Source organism: Manis javanica, chromosome 10, assembly GCF_040802235.1.
Source record: "Manis javanica isolate MJ-LG chromosome 10, MJ_LKY, whole genome shotgun sequence".
In the NCBI taxonomy this organism is placed as follows: domain Eukaryota; kingdom Metazoa; phylum Chordata; class Mammalia; order Pholidota; family Manidae; genus Manis; species Manis javanica.
In genome coordinates, this window is record NC_133165.1 from 88,669,690 (window position 1) to 88,684,905 (window position 15,216).

General features: G+C 43.6%; 1 protein-coding gene across 2 annotated transcripts; it reads left to right on the plus strand.

The window, feature by feature from the left end:
- Nucleotides 1-52: 52 nt before the first annotated feature.
- Nucleotides 53-12,802, plus strand: PRKAG1 (protein kinase AMP-activated non-catalytic subunit gamma 1). 2 transcript variants are annotated; one of them, XM_073213584.1, is made up of 13 exons: nucleotides 125-197; nucleotides 4,099-4,147; nucleotides 8,346-8,519; nucleotides 9,999-10,108; nucleotides 10,313-10,394; nucleotides 10,478-10,536; nucleotides 10,676-10,721; nucleotides 10,823-10,877; nucleotides 11,160-11,286; nucleotides 11,399-11,564; nucleotides 11,720-11,757; nucleotides 12,021-12,167; nucleotides 12,301-12,802. In XM_073213584.1, the coding sequence occupies exons 4-13, from the start codon at nucleotides 10,037-10,039 to the stop codon at nucleotides 12,403-12,405; spliced, it is 897 nt and encodes a 298-aa protein (XP_073069685.1). In that variant the 5' UTR covers nucleotides 125-197; nucleotides 4,099-4,147; nucleotides 8,346-8,519; nucleotides 9,999-10,036; the 3' UTR covers nucleotides 12,406-12,802. The 2 variants fall into 2 exon arrangements, with proteins under 2 accessions (XP_017495440.1, XP_073069685.1); XM_017639951.3 differs by lacking the exon at nucleotides 8,346-8,519 and having other exon boundaries at nucleotides 53-197.
- Nucleotides 12,803-15,216: the final 2,414 nt, after the last annotated feature.

Here is a 15,216-nt window from a genome sequence, read left to right on the forward strand (position 1 = left end):
GGACCCGGGGGAGGGCGGGTACCGAGGCCAGGCCGCTGGGACGGGTAAGCTCCCTGTGTTCCGTCCTTAGCTGGCGCCTTCCCTGCGTAGGCGGAAGTGGCGTCGCGGTACCGGACGTGGGGCGGACCCTCCCGCCCTCGCAAAAGATACGTTCCTAAAGCGAACCAACCCTGCCGGCGCCTCTTGAAATGGAAACGGTGAGGAGCGCGGGAGGGCGGCGGGGGGCGCTGTGGAGTCTGAGACCCCTTGTAGGGGACGCGGAGGCCGGGGTAGGGACCGGTGCTGGTGCCCAGATAACGAGTAGCGGAGTGTCGGATCCCGTGACCCTGCCCCCTCCGTGCCTTCCCTGGCGCAACTCCTAGCACTGGGCCGCGCCGGTGCCAGCCTTCCGCCCGCGGTACCACCAGCCCGAGCGGTCTGCAGTGACTTCTAGCTCCCTCCGTGGAGCCCACGCACACCCGGGCGATCTCGGGCCTCCTTTCCTGTTAACACCTCAAAGCGCTTCAGAGGTTTGCCTGAGAGAACTGGGTTGTGAACCGGCCTTCTTGGGTGAAGCAGGGGGTTGCCAAGGGATCCTCGCTTGCAGATAGCACCTGGCCCTTGGTTGTCTGATGTGATCCGTGCAATCCCTGGCAGGAGCGACATCTGAAAGATCTTTATAATGCTTCGAGGTTTCCAGCGAGGTCACATTACCTAAATAAAGCTGAAAAGTGGGGTTTCTTGAAGGAGAGACTGTCAAATGTTAGAGGCCCCTGTGTCCCTGGTCCAGTTTATTTAGGTCATGCTCAACTCTTGATCCTAAGCAGGCCTGTGATCGTGGCGAGCAGGCAATAACCAATTGTAGCAGGTCCCTGCCATCCAGAGATGCTGTGGGTTGCTTGCTACATGTTTGGACGTAGCACTCTCAGGGACATTTTTCTAGCACTCTGGAACCCTTCCCATTCACTTTCCTCACCAACAGTTTTTAATCATGCATATCCTCTGTGAGGCAGAGTAACTCTATCTTGATTTTATCCTCCGCTACTGTCTGTTGTATAAGGACTGCAGGTTCACCTTTGGGTGGTTTACACGCCTGGAGTAATTCCTTTACTGCACATTTCTTTACCTGCAGAGAGGTCATGTCCCTCTCTCGGTTATAAAAAAGAAAACAGACAAAGTGAAAAAGTGATTTACAACTGATCACTCAGTCAAGGGAGTCAGTTTGTACAGACAAAGAGAATTTTGAACAAGAATTAAAGATCTGATTCCACTAAGTTCAAAATAACTTGCCAGTTTTTACTTACTTGTAAAAGTACTATGGTTTACAAACATTTTTACATAGATTTTCTAACTTAGCCCTCACACTTTATGTACTGTATTAGGTTCTTGGGGTAGAAATTTTTAGAAATAGAAAAAAGAAGAGAAAATCCCTGTTTTGAAAATGCTCAGCCTAACTGGAGTTGGGTGAGGGCAAGCCTGTGAAGCCAAAGGTAGACTCATAAATGCTATCATTAAGGTGCAAAGGACTGTGGAAGCACAGGGATAGAGAAATTACTGTGAACCTGGGAGAGGCATTGCAGGTTGAGAGAACAGTGTGAGCCAGGGCATAGAAGTCCGAGTATGTAGAGATTACCTGAGGGTGAACCAGTGGTTTGATGTTGCTGGAGCTTTGGATTTTGGTTATAGTGAAAGAAAAGACTGGAAAAATAGGCTGAGGTCAGGTTGAAGGTATTGCATTCCATGCTAAGTTTGAACATTGTTTTGCAATAAGGGGACCCATGGGAGATTTATGAGCAAGGCAGTGAGTGTGCTTTAGGAACGTTCTTAATAGCTTTCAGTAAATGGACGGAACTACTTCAGGAAGTGGTGAGTTCCTGGTTGCTGGAGATGACAGTCCCTTCCAAATCTGGGATGCTTGGTGAGAGAACTTGGTGACAGCATGAAAGTCAAATTAAAGAGAGAGATTTAGGGCCAGGAGACCAGGTTAGATAATATTGCAGAAGAAGGGGTAAAAACCTAAGTTAAAGCTGTGAAAGTGGAAAGGAAAGAGATGGAGTTGAGCTATGACATATCAGCTTAGGTGATAAATGTTGGGGACACATTTAGGTCACGTCCTACTCTGCGATTTTAAGCAGACATGTTGGCACAGCTCATTCTTGGAGGGATCAAGGCTATATAGTTTTAGGTACCTGAAAGGAGAGCAATGTAAGAAATGAAGATGGCAATCACTGTAAGAATAATAGAATTGGAGGGGCAGATGCTGTTCTGTTTTGTATGGAAGCATTGGAGGAGTCTCTGTGACATCTGTGGTTGTCCAGCAAACAACTGGAAATGTGGATCAGGAGTTTGAAAGAAATTTTGAGTCTGTGTGTTGGATCTAGCCTGTGTCTCTGTAATGATATTTTGTGCTTATGTAGTACATTGGTACTTCCTTTGGTCCCCTAAGTCACTAGAAGTAGAGAGGAGTGGACATAATTACCCCACTCCTGTATGGAGAAATAGGCAAAAACATAAAGTCATATTCAATGGTGTCCAACTCTTATGTAGGCATCTATCTCTATTTAGCTGTACATCTCTTTTCTGTCTCTGTAGCATAGTCTTTGGTCTTGCTGTTAATATCAGTGTGAATCATTATCATGATTAATTTGAGACTGAAAAACAAAACAATTGAGAATTATATGCAAAGCCCATGCTAGATTGTATAGGGTTATGAACTGTAAGATAACTGTAAGATATAAACTGTAAGATAGTTCCTGGAACTTATCATCTGTTTGAATAAATAATGAACAAAGTAACTGTAGCACAGTGCAGTATGTATGTGTAGTATTATGTGATGGGGATGATAATTTCTACAGGAGTAGTTGTTTCTGTGTCTTTGGATAGATCTCTGTGAGACTGTGTTATACCATGTCTGTATCTTTACTGCTGAACAACCCTCTCTCCCACTTATAAGTGATGAGGCTGTTATTCCGATAGCCCTGCCAAAATGCCAGGCCAAGCTAATAGTCTTATGCAGCCCAGAGAGAAGAGAGGGAGATTATTTTCCTCGCCCACTGCTCCCACTCTGGCCCATCATGGGAGGGAAGTTTAGGGCTGTCCTGCCGATTTGACCCTGTTGACCAGCCAGCTTCCCTGGTTCAAGCCAAGGCATTTAACTTCATGTTACTACAGCAACTATGGAGGTGAACTGTAACATTAAGTTAGCTTTGGGAGTTATCCAGAGAAAACGGAGCCAAAACTGTTGATTCCAGTAGATGAAAATTATCATGATCCCTCCTGGGTTTCTGGATAACCCAGGATGAAATGAAATTTCTGAATGTTCCCACTTGGGGGAGCACAGAAATGGTTCCCAAGGTTTCTCTGTATTCAAAGCCCTCTCTAATCTCAAACTGTCATGGGCAAGGAAACTTCGAAAACCATCATCCTCTGGCCCTTTGACTCACAATGGTCCCCAGATTCAGAACATTTGTGCTCCTCTTCCACCCTTCATTCAATCAAGCTTTGACTGTCTCTCTTACATTCAGCTGCAGGGATCCTCTCCAGATGTGACCCTCTCTCAGTGGCTAGGGAATATGTCTATGATTCTGGTGCCCACAGCTATGCTTAGGGAGTGAAGGGGGAAAGCACTGTTGTCTCTCTGGCTTCTATGTTTTTATAAAGTAGATCTGTGAGAACCTTGTGGGGCCAATCCTATGTTCAGATTTTCTTTTTCCTTTTAATTTCTTAAAGTATCATTGATATACAATCTTACGAAGGTTTCACATGTACACTCAGATTTTCTACTCTCAGCTTTTAAGACCTAATGTTTCATTAGGCAATCTGGTTTATAAGGACATGAGTTTTGAAACCACACAGATTTGTGTTCAAAGCCCTGTTCTACCCCTTACCAGCTATGTGGCTTTGGACAATTTGCTTACTATTTCTTGAACCTATCTGTGAAAATAAGGCTAATAATAGTACTTACCTAAGAGTTACTATGAAGATTGGACGACTTAATATTTCAAAAGGGAATTACAGTGCTTTAAATGAAGTCATTAGTTCACTAGCCCATCTCCTGTTGCGAGGCTGAAATGGATGGACCCTAGGTAGGCTGAATCTTTGTTTCTCTTGTTTCTCCAGGTCACTTATTCAGATAGCTCCCCAGCTCTGGAAAATGAGCATCCTCAAGGTAAGTTTGTTGAAGAAAGGAAACTGGGTATGAAGGTCACAGCCTGACCCTAACTTGTCTTTAGCATTACTTTTGAATCTCTCCCAGCGCACATCCTGGGAAAATCAAAGCTGGCCAAGATAATGTGCCCAACCACACAAATCAGGAACAGTAATTTGGCAAGATCATCCAGGAATAAATCTTGGGCAGTATGTAAATGATTAATATCTTCAATTATCAAACCACTTGAGAGAAACTTTTGAGGTAGGGGAAACTTCTATATAAACTCTGGATTGGCTAACCATGTTCTAAAAGTGTCTGGTATTTTCTAACTAGTCCAGAAACAATGCTACTAGGATTTTACCATCAGTGAGATCACTAAAACTACTGAGTGTAAACAAGAAATGATAGAAAGTCTTTCAAAACCCTTAGAACTAATCTAGAAATAGAGACACTAAACCCTAAAATCCAGGACACAGGAGAAGGCAATTCCAGCAGCTGCCCAAACGCCTGGTTAGAATGGAATGGTCCAACACGAGACCATCTAGAAGGAAGCAGAACTTACAGGCATCTCCAATGAAGAATTTTGCCCAGGAGCACTCCTAGGTCTTCCTAGGACATGTTTATGGCATTAGGAGTATACAGTTTCTCAGAGGATTGAAATATGGCTTCAGACCTTAGGACATATTACTAAGGATTTGTGATTTAGAAGGTTTTTTAAAAGTTCTGTTTTTATTCTGTTGGTATCCAAAAAAGTTACTATAGTCATATTTTGAATTATATGGATGACTTTACATAATTGAGTACTGTCATATGATATCAGTGCCTGTTTTATGTTTCTGAGTACATGTGCATCAGCACCAAGGCAGGGTTCAAAAACTCAAATGGTCTATGTGAACCAAGCAGTGATGTAGGCTGCCTAGGACCACAACAATCTATAGATCTTTTTGCACCTAAAAGGAAGCAGCAAGTATCTGGGTTTGGTCAATTGTTACTGTTCAGGAATTCAAAACTTAGTTTTGTCAGAGCCTCTGATTTTGAAAAGAAACTGAGAATCTGGATTTTTATGTAAATCTCCAGATTTCTAATTAGGGAACTGATTTAAATTATTTTTAAAATACTGGGAAGGCCAAGGGGGATAAAGGAGCACAATAATTTGTGATCACAATATAAGTTGGTCATGGGGACAGTAGTACAGCATGGATAATATAGTCGATTCTGTAACATCTTTTTATGTTGATAAATAGTAACCACACTAGAGGGGGTGAGGATTTAATAATATGGGTTAACTGTTGAACCACTGTATTGTACATTTGAAACCAATATAAGATTGTATATCAACAATACTTCCATTAAAAAAAAAATACTGTTTGGAATTTACCCTAAGAATGCAGCACTCCAGTTTAAAAAAGACAGATGCACCCCTATGTTTATCGCTGCGCTATTTACAATAGCCAAGATATGGAAGCAACCTAAATGTCCATCAGTAGATGAATGGATAAAGAAGATGTGGTACATATACACAATGGAATATTACTCAGCCATAAGAAAAAACAGATCCTTCCATCTGCAACAACATGGATGGAGCTAGAGGGTATTATGCTCAGTGAAATAAGCCAGGCGGAGAAAGACAATTACCAAATGATTTCACTAATATGTGGAGTATAAGAACAAAGGAAAACTGAAGGAACAAAACAGCAGAAGCACAGAACCCAAGAATGGACTAATAGTTACCAAATGGAAAGGGACTGGGGAGGATGGGTGGGAAGGGAGGGACAAGGGTGGGGAAAAAGAAAGGGGACATTACGATTAGCATGTATAGTGTGTGTGGGGGCACAGGGAGGGCTGTGCAACACAGAGAAGACAAGTAGTGATTTTACAGCATCTTACTATGCTGATGAACAGTGACTGTGAAGGGGTATGTGGGGGGTACTTGGTGAAGGGGGGAGCCTAGTAAACATAATGTTCTTCATGTAATTGTAGATTAATGATACCAAAAAAAAAATACTGTGAAGGCCAAATCAAATGTAGGCCTGTAGCCTAAAGTGATAAAATTTAACTAGCAATGTAACATCTCTTAAATTGGTATCAAAAGATATGTTCTTGGAGTCTGTGAGTTTTCAAATTTGAAAAACAATGATGGGCTTCCAGTTAAAGATGGTGGATTGAATACATGCATCTAATTTCTTCCTTCACAAGAAGCCACTAAAACCACCATAATGGAGTTTTTTAAAAAAGTGCAAGCCCAACAAAATAGGCCAAACAAGAGAGGAGGCAATAGCAATACATTTTTGAAAGCTGCAAAGCAGACAGAAGACAGGTAGATGACTTAGCAGACCTGAGAAAACTGGACTATAAATTAATAGTGGGGAAAACTGAGAAGCATTGAACATCTAAAAAGCAGTCAGATCCCAAGACTTCCTACCCCACTGAGTGCAGCTGGGCAACTCCCTGTCCCAACTTTGGAAGATACTGGAGGTCTGGAGATGGACTGTGGCCCAGTTGAGAAGTGCAGTGGTGTACTAAACACAGGAGCATGAAGTGAACTGTACTGGATGCTGAGATATGAGTCCTTTTCCTGCATCCAATTTCCAGAATGCTGATGGAAAAAACTTCACCCTCCATCATGAAAGTAACTGAATAATCATTCTCTCCAGAATCCCCTTGAGGGGAAAGCCCTAAAAATTTAAGTATTGAGTGTTCCCCATCTGAATGGCTCACAGTCAACAAGGCTTACTTACACACTTAGAAGCATCCAACTTATACACTTAGAAGTAAAGCATCCAAACAGCTTTAAAGATTCCACTCTTAAAATATAGTTGGATAAAAGAGAAACAAATCCTACTATTTGCAACAACATGGATGGAGCTAGAGGATACTACGCTCAGTGAAATAAGTCAGGCAGAGAAAGACAAGTACCAAATGATTTCCCTCATTTGTGGAGTGTAACAACGAAACATAACTGAAGGAACAAAATAGCAGCAGACTCACAAACTCCAAGAAGGGACTAGCGGTTACTGAAGGGGAGGGTGGGTGGGGAGGGAGGGAGAAGGGGATTGTGAGGTATCATGGTTAGTGCACAAGGTGTGTGTCGGTCATGGGGAAGACAGAGTAGCACAGAGAAGACAAGTAGGGACTCTCTGGCATCTTACTACACTGATGGACAGTGACTGCAATGGGATATGAGGGGGGACTTGATAATAAGGGTGAATGTAGTAACCAAACTGTTTTTCTTGTGAAACCTTCATAAGAGTGTATATCAATGATACCTTAATAAAAAAAAATTTTAATAATAAAAAAAATGGTTAGACTCCTTTAAACCAAGGATTACCAGACATTTAAAGAAAGCTTCTGACATAAAAAAAAAAAAGTGACCCAAACTGGTGCCCCTCATGAAAAAAAAAAAACCCACAGGATAAAAAAAGCAATAAAGGGGAAAAGTCAGTGCATAGAGAAGAAAACTTTAAAAATTAATATTAATTTATACTCAGATAAAGAACATATTTCCACCATGAAACAAGTACAGGATATGAGTTTTTTTAAAAAGGAATTTTCAGAAAACAAAAAGGAGCTCTTAGACATTAAAAATATAATAGCAAAAATTTTAAACTAAATAGGGGGTTGGGAAAATCAAATTGAGAAAATCTCCCACAAAGTAGAATTAAAAATCAGAGAAGTGGAAAAAATCAAAGTGGAAAATAGAGGAGAAAAGATATTTTAAAAACAACAAAAACTGACCAAAAAAACATTTAAAGGCTCAGTCTAGGAAGCCTAGTATCTCAATAACAGGACTTACAGAAAAAGAAAAATGACAGCACAGAGGGAAGGAAGCTGTCAAGGAAATAATTGAAGAAAATTTCCTGGAACTGAAGGACATTAGTTTTCATAATGAAAAGACTCACTGAAAAGGACTCACAGTGGATGAAATTGACCCCCCAAAGCACAATCACCATGAAATTTCAAAGCACTGGAAACAACAGAAGATCCTGAGTTTTCAGAGAGAAAAAAACAAGTCACATAACAAAGAATCAGTTGCCTCGGACTAAGCACATCAGAAGCTAGAAGGCAGTGGAGCAATGCCTTCAACATTCTGCAGGAAAATAAATTCCAACTAGAATTCTATATCCAGCCAAATTATAAATCAAAGATGAGAGTAAAATAAAGATATCTGCAGGCTGCAAGGTCTCAAAAAATGTACCTTCCATGCACCCTTTCTCAGGAAGCTACTGGAAGATGTGCTCCACCAGAACAAGGGAGTAATAAAAAAGATGAAAACATGGGATACAGGATACAGGAGTGCCAATACAGGAGAGACGTGAAAGGGGGCCCCTGGATGGTGATGAAGGAAGACCTCAACAGCGCACACCAGGCAAAGCAGCCCAGATTTGAGCAGGTCAGAAGGCTCTGGAGAGACTTCTTTGGGTAGTTTAAGTTGACAGACTATCTGATGTTTCTGAACTTTGGAAGGAGATTTAAACAATTGGTGAAGAGTTGGGGGTTAAATTAGTTATAAATACTGTATATAGAAAATTAGGCAAACAAAAAGACAAGACAATTATTAACTCCAGGGGTAACAAAATTGTGAAAGAAATAAAAAAAACAAGAGTTTGCCATTTGTCCTAGTTCTGAATAATGACTATTCAGTCAAAATTATTTAAATATTGATGTAACCAACATTATAGTTTAGCTTCTGGAAGAATGGGGGGATGGGAGGTGCATATTTGTTATGTGCATATATGTCTTGTAAGAAAGAGAACTAAAAAGTTCCATCTTCCTTGGATGCTAATAAATAATGCCCAAGAGTGAAAATATCAAAAAGGAACAATGTAAGCTTGTTATTTATAGACATAGAAGTAAATACCAAAATAATCAGCTAAGAAGTCTCATCTCTGGGGAGGGGTAGTACAGGGTGGTGGATGCCAGGAACTGCAGTTTTTCTCCACAAAATTTTTAGAACTGTTTGTCTTTTTAAACTGTGTATCTGTTTAGCTCTGCTAGAAAATGAAAAATTAAAAACAACTGGCATAGGATTCAAGAGCATGAACTTTGGATCAGGCAGATCTGTGTTTGAGTCTTTGTTGACACTGATGGTATGACCTTCAGTTTATTTAACTGCTTTTCACCTATTTTCTCATCTGAAAAGTGAGGACAGTATTTGCTGTACAGATATCTTGTATGGATTAAGTGATGTAATATTTTTAAGCACACATAGAGTAGTATGTAGCACCTTTGGGCTCTTATTTTGGGGGTTGCTTCTCCAATGTAGAACAAGCAATTAAAATCAGAGGAATGGAAAGGTAAACACAGCAGGGTGTCCCATTTGTCTAGAGTAGGTGGGATGATTTCTGATTCAGTGTTGTCCTGAGGTGGACGCTCAGGGTGTTTTGGGCCAGGCTGATTGAACACTGGGCTCCAACTTAGTGTTGATCTGAAATGGCCCAGCTTTGACTATGACCTTCTCATTTTCGGGTCTTAGAAGAATTTTAAAAAGCTTAATTATATTTTAATTGAGTGAAGAGAACAAATGAAAATGTGCTGATGTATGAAAGAGAAAACCTGAATTAAAGATGAGAAAAAAACTTTTAGACTAGAATAAGTTAATGAAAGATATTATAAGACTTTCTTTTTCAGTCAGCCATCTTTTGCATATGGAGCCAATAGATATATGTGGTCCTACCTGGAGATGGGGGTGGTGGATAAAATGATTTCCTAAGGGTTTATCCAAGTTTTGTAGAACAACGGGAATAGATAGAATAGGGGGCCTTATAAAAAAATCGTGCTGTAAATATTCGAGCACCTTCAACATTGTTTTATTCTTTGCGTCTTTTGATTGGGCATGGAAGGAAGCTACTAATTCTCCCACCCTATGCAGAGACCCCAGAATCCAACAAGAGTGTGTATACTTCCTTCATGAAGTCTCATCGCTGCTATGACCTGATTCCCACAAGCTCCAAATTGGTCGTATTTGATACTTCCCTTCAGGTGAGTGAAATCCTCTTTTCCCTGCCTTCCCCTTCCTTGGAGCCTCTTGTTCAATACCTCTCATCCTGTCTCATCCCAGTGGTAATATCCTCATTCTTCTATGGTGTTTAGTCTCATGTTTTCCCCAGCATACCCAACCCCTGTTCTTTTAAAGTCCTACCCCCTGTGAATTTTCCCTTCATGATTATTACTCTTTGCCTACAGGTGAAGAAAGCTTTCTTTGCTTTAGTGACTAATGGTGTACGAGCTGCCCCTTTGTGGGACAGTAAGAAGCAAAGTTTTGTGGGTAAGCAAAAGTTTGTGCAACACCCTGTGCTGGGCAGGGGAAAAGCTTTGAGCAGTACTGAGGGCTCTTCTCTTGGTCTCTAGGCATGCTGACCATTACCGATTTCATCAATATCCTTCACCGCTACTATAAGTCAGCCTTGGTAAGGAACCTGGGCCCAATGACCCAAAACCACTTTGCCTGCCGAGAGTCCCTCATTCTCATTCCCTTTCTTCCAAACAAATAGCAAGGGATTAATGAAACAGAGATCAGGTCTGAAACTCTATTGCTTCTGCTTCCAGGTACAGATATATGAGCTGGAAGAACACAAGATAGAGACTTGGAGAGGTATGTAGAGAATTGGGGGTTCTAAAAGGACAAAGGGATGGAGAGTTTCCTGGGAAGAGTTTTCCACGATGGTATTTTGTGAACTTCCCTTTTCCCTCCAGAGGTGTACCTACAGGACTCCTTTAAACCACTTGTCTGCATTTCTCCTAATGCCAGGTGAGTTCCAGCTCCCCATTTGTCCAGAAGGGGAAGAGCCTTGCCATCAGCACAGCTAACTCCCTAGACACCCAAAGATTCTGGGGCAGAATAGAGAAAAGACACTTTTCCCAGCCTGCCCCCCCTCCCAACATACACACACATACTCTAGGTCTGGTCTGAACACTGTTCCTCTCCCCCAACTACCAGCTCTCCCTGTTTATAAACACACTCTAAGGAGCTATTTAACCGCCCTCGAGCCCAGCACTGTGGAACTTACCATTATTTCCCACCTTCCCACAGCTTGTTTGATGCTGTCTCTTCATTAATTCGAAACAAGATCCATAGGCTGCCAGTTATTGACCCAGAATCAGGCAACACGTTGTACATCCTCACCCATAAGCGCATCCTCAAGTTCCTCAAATTGTTTGTAAGTGCTCCTCAGCCCAGTTTTTTCCTCTATGCTGGATTGGAGGGGTATCCAAATATCCAATACTGGATTTAGGGGGCTTTGAAAATGAAGCTAATGGTTCTTTCCTCAGATCACTGAGTTCCCCAAGCCAGAATTCATGTCTAAGTCTCTGGAAGAGCTACAGATCGGCACATATGCCAATATCGCTATGGTCCGCACTACCACCCCTGTCTATGTGGCTCTAGGCATCTTTGTACAACACCGAGTGTCTGCCCTGCCAGTGGTGGATGAGAAAGGTGAGAGATTGGGCAGAAGAGGGAGAGCTCCAGGGAAGCCAGGATGGCTCTGGGAAAATCTGCTGCCCTCTCAGCTCAGCCCGGAGGGTGAGTCTGTGCACAGGGGGAGCCTTGGATGCCAGATCCTCCTTGCTGAGCTACCTCTGTCCCCCTAGGGCGTGTGGTGGACATCTACTCCAAGTTTGATGTTATCGTGAGTGATTGTGGATGGGCTGGGAGGTAGGGAAGGGGGTGGGGTATTGAATATGGAGAGGGAGAAGGGTCTCTTCTGGGACCTGAGGGTTTTAGAAGCTTCTAAACTTGCAAATCTTACTTGAAAAGGAATTCAATGAGCTGGGTATGGCTTGTGGGCATGGCTAACAACTGCTCTAAATCCCTCTGGTGAGGTTGGGTAAGCTCAGGGTTTGGGAGCTGACTCCTTTGCTTCACTGCAAGCACCTTCCTCTCTCTCTGCAGAATCTGGCAGCAGAAAAAACCTACAACAACTTAGATGTGTCTGTGACCAAAGCCCTGCAACATCGGTCACATTACTTTGAGGGTGTCCTTAAGTGCTACCTGCATGAGACTCTGGAGACCATCATCAACAGGCTGGTGGAAGCAGAGGTAGGGGGCCAGTGACTCAAATGAGCTGTGGGGAGCAGCTTTGATATTGGGGTTTGGTAAGAAGGGTAGGGGCTGAAGGGCCCACCCTGAGGCTAGTACTAAACATCCCTTTCTCCCTTGTTGCTGTCCTCAGGTTCACCGGCTTGTAGTGGTGGATGAGAATGATGTGGTCAAGGGAATTGTATCTCTGTCTGATATCCTGCAGGCCCTGGTGCTCACAGGTGGAGAAAAGCCCTGAGCCTGGGGAAGGGGTCAGACAGTATCAGGGGATATGCCCTGATGACTGCCTGCCCAAAGCTCTGGGAACCACAGATGAAACCTTGAAAGAATTGTGACTCTGTGTCCTGCTTTGGAGCCCTCTACCCTGCTCCCTGCAAGCTGGGAAAGTATGGGGACAGGAAGGAGAATGTATTTTTAGCTGTCTTCATCCTCACACATACACTTGAGGAAAACATGTAGCCTAGCCCACCCCAGCCCCTGCCCTCTTTGACATAGCCCCCTTTCTGGGTAACCCTCAGGCAAATTCTGATCTCTAAGAGATCCCCAGACCTCACCCAGCCTTTGTTTCTATGTCTGCCTGACTCCACCCTAAGATAATAGCACAACAAAACTCTTCATAAAGATATTTTTATTCATCCTGTTTCATGCTGTATGGAGGAGGCTGAGTCTATTTAGTGACATTTCTTCCCCTAATGGGAGTGGGAGGATTGTGGGGAGGAGGGCCTTTGGGTTCCAAGATGGGGGTTAGCTGGGGGAGGAGGGCAGAATGCTTAGCTGAGGTCATTGCTTTTCATGGCAAACCTAATTAAAATGACAGGAACCTCTTCATGGTATTGCAGTGTTTGATTTCTGCAGTTGACAGACACTACTATGGCTCCAGCCTTCCTACTTCATATGGCTCTTCAACTCATTTCTAACAAGAGCAGCACACATGTACAGACACATGCATATAAAACTGTGGCAGGCACTATTCTCCATGCTTTACATATATTAATCCTTTTAATCCTCAGAACAATAGTAGCTATTCTAGTCTTACAGATTAAAGAAAACCTGAGGCACAGAGAGGCTGAATAACCAGCCCAAGGCCACACATCTAGTAAAAAGTAGAGCTAGGATTTCTACTCAAACAGGCCAGCTCAGGGGATCATACTCTACTATACCAGACTTACTGCCTTTCTAATTATCTGTTCATTACAATTCTCTACCCCGTTCCCTGCAGGCCTCCTTATTACTCACTTCCCCCCTGCTTGGATCATAGCTGGGACCGCGGGAAAATTCTGTAACAGTATGAGGTCTCCAGAGGGTAGACGCACTGAAGGTCTCCTTTAGGCAGAGATGTGGTACCATCATCAACTTTTCTTAGGGAAGGTTGGACTCTGGCTTTTGCTGAACCAGCACTGTCTTTGAATCTACAGATCCCTTGCCATCCTTCCCAGGTTAGAATGCGCTGGGGTTGGGTGGAGGAGCAGCAGGACTATGGTCACCCCATCAGACCTTTCCCTGTGGTGAAACGCTGTGGGCCAAAGCAGTAGTCAGCACCAAACACTCCAGGGACTGCTAGACCGCTGGTTTGTGAGCCAAATTCTGGGTACCATCTCACTTGCCTTGCAGGTATGATACCATTTCCTATCTGAGACCAGAAGCAATTTCAGAGTAACTCCTTGCCCCTGTCTACACTGTGCCTAAGAACTTTCAAGAACCTGGCCATACCATGCTGGTTCCCCAAACCAGGCTTCATAATGGAACATGGGGAAAGCACCAAGGCAGCTTTTTGTGCTGCACGTTGGTTTTTCAGAGGTCCCTGCTCCTGCATTCTTCTCTTCACGGCTCTCACAGCACATTCCCAGACTTAGAGGAGGAAGGCTTCCAAGTTATTAGAATTAGGGTATGTTTATGTATGTGGGGGTGGGTGCCTGGTGGAAAAGACAGATGTCTCCTTATGTCACATTCCATCACGAAGGGGAGTTTGTCTAAGGAGGCAAGGGCTTTAAAAAGCCTTAGGAGTTTGATGGGACTTGGGAAGAAGGAAGGACCTTCAAGCAAAGAGCCATCCGTGCAGCTGGTAGGTGTGAGGGGTGGGGGGCGGTCAAGTGCATAGGATAGGGGGTATTTGAATTCTCTCTAAAGGTCTATATTAGGATGAAGGAAGACTAGGTTTTGTTGCTCTGATTCTCAGTAAGTCTGTTTCTGCCCCCACAACAAGCTTCTTGGCTCCATCTTCTTAAAAGGAAGGGTCTGTACCCGAAGAACTGCGTGCACTTTAGTGGAAAACAAATTGGGATCTCTCTCCTGTTTCTATCCCCCTCAAAACCTAACCAATCAGTCTGAGTGTGAAGATGAAGTAGAAGGAAAGACAATGAACAAAATTTGGGAGCTTCATAGCCTATTCTTACCTATTCCCCTCAGGAAAGGCAGATCATCCCTTCTTGCTCAGGAACCATTGCCATACAGTCTCTTTCCCCACCTCTCTGCACTCCTCCCCTCCATTGGAGCTGCTGCCACGGTTGCCAGGCATGGTTGCTAAGTCTCTGCATGGAAGGGCTGGCGTGGGCTGTGCTGCCACTAACATTACCATGGTGAATCAGGGGACACCTGGTATAGGCTTGCGGGGAGGGATCATGTGGATGTAAGTAAACCCCCCACCCCGGACAGAATGAGCCTCAAAGGTGCACCACTTCAGGAGGCTGAGTGGCTAGGTGTTGTGGGAGTGGTGGTGGGGAGCTCTACACTGGGAAATAGGGGCTGCTTTTATCATTTCAGTTGCTAGAAGGCTGATTTTGCTAAGGAGCACACCATTCCTCTGCCATCCCCTCTGAAAGGGTACAGGTGCATAATAAGCACCCTAGCCTGCCCTCCACAAGGCTGAGCAGAGAGCTGTGTGGGCACAGCACAGTATGACCCCTAAGTCCTGGCTTCTGGATTGGGGGAGAGAGCCTGCTGCTGGGTGCCCAAAGACAAACATCTAGAATGGGAGTGCAGCTTGGATGGCCAAGGCAGACTCCTGTGCCCTGCTGAACCAGCAGCCCTGGGCTGCAACACTGAGAGGGTT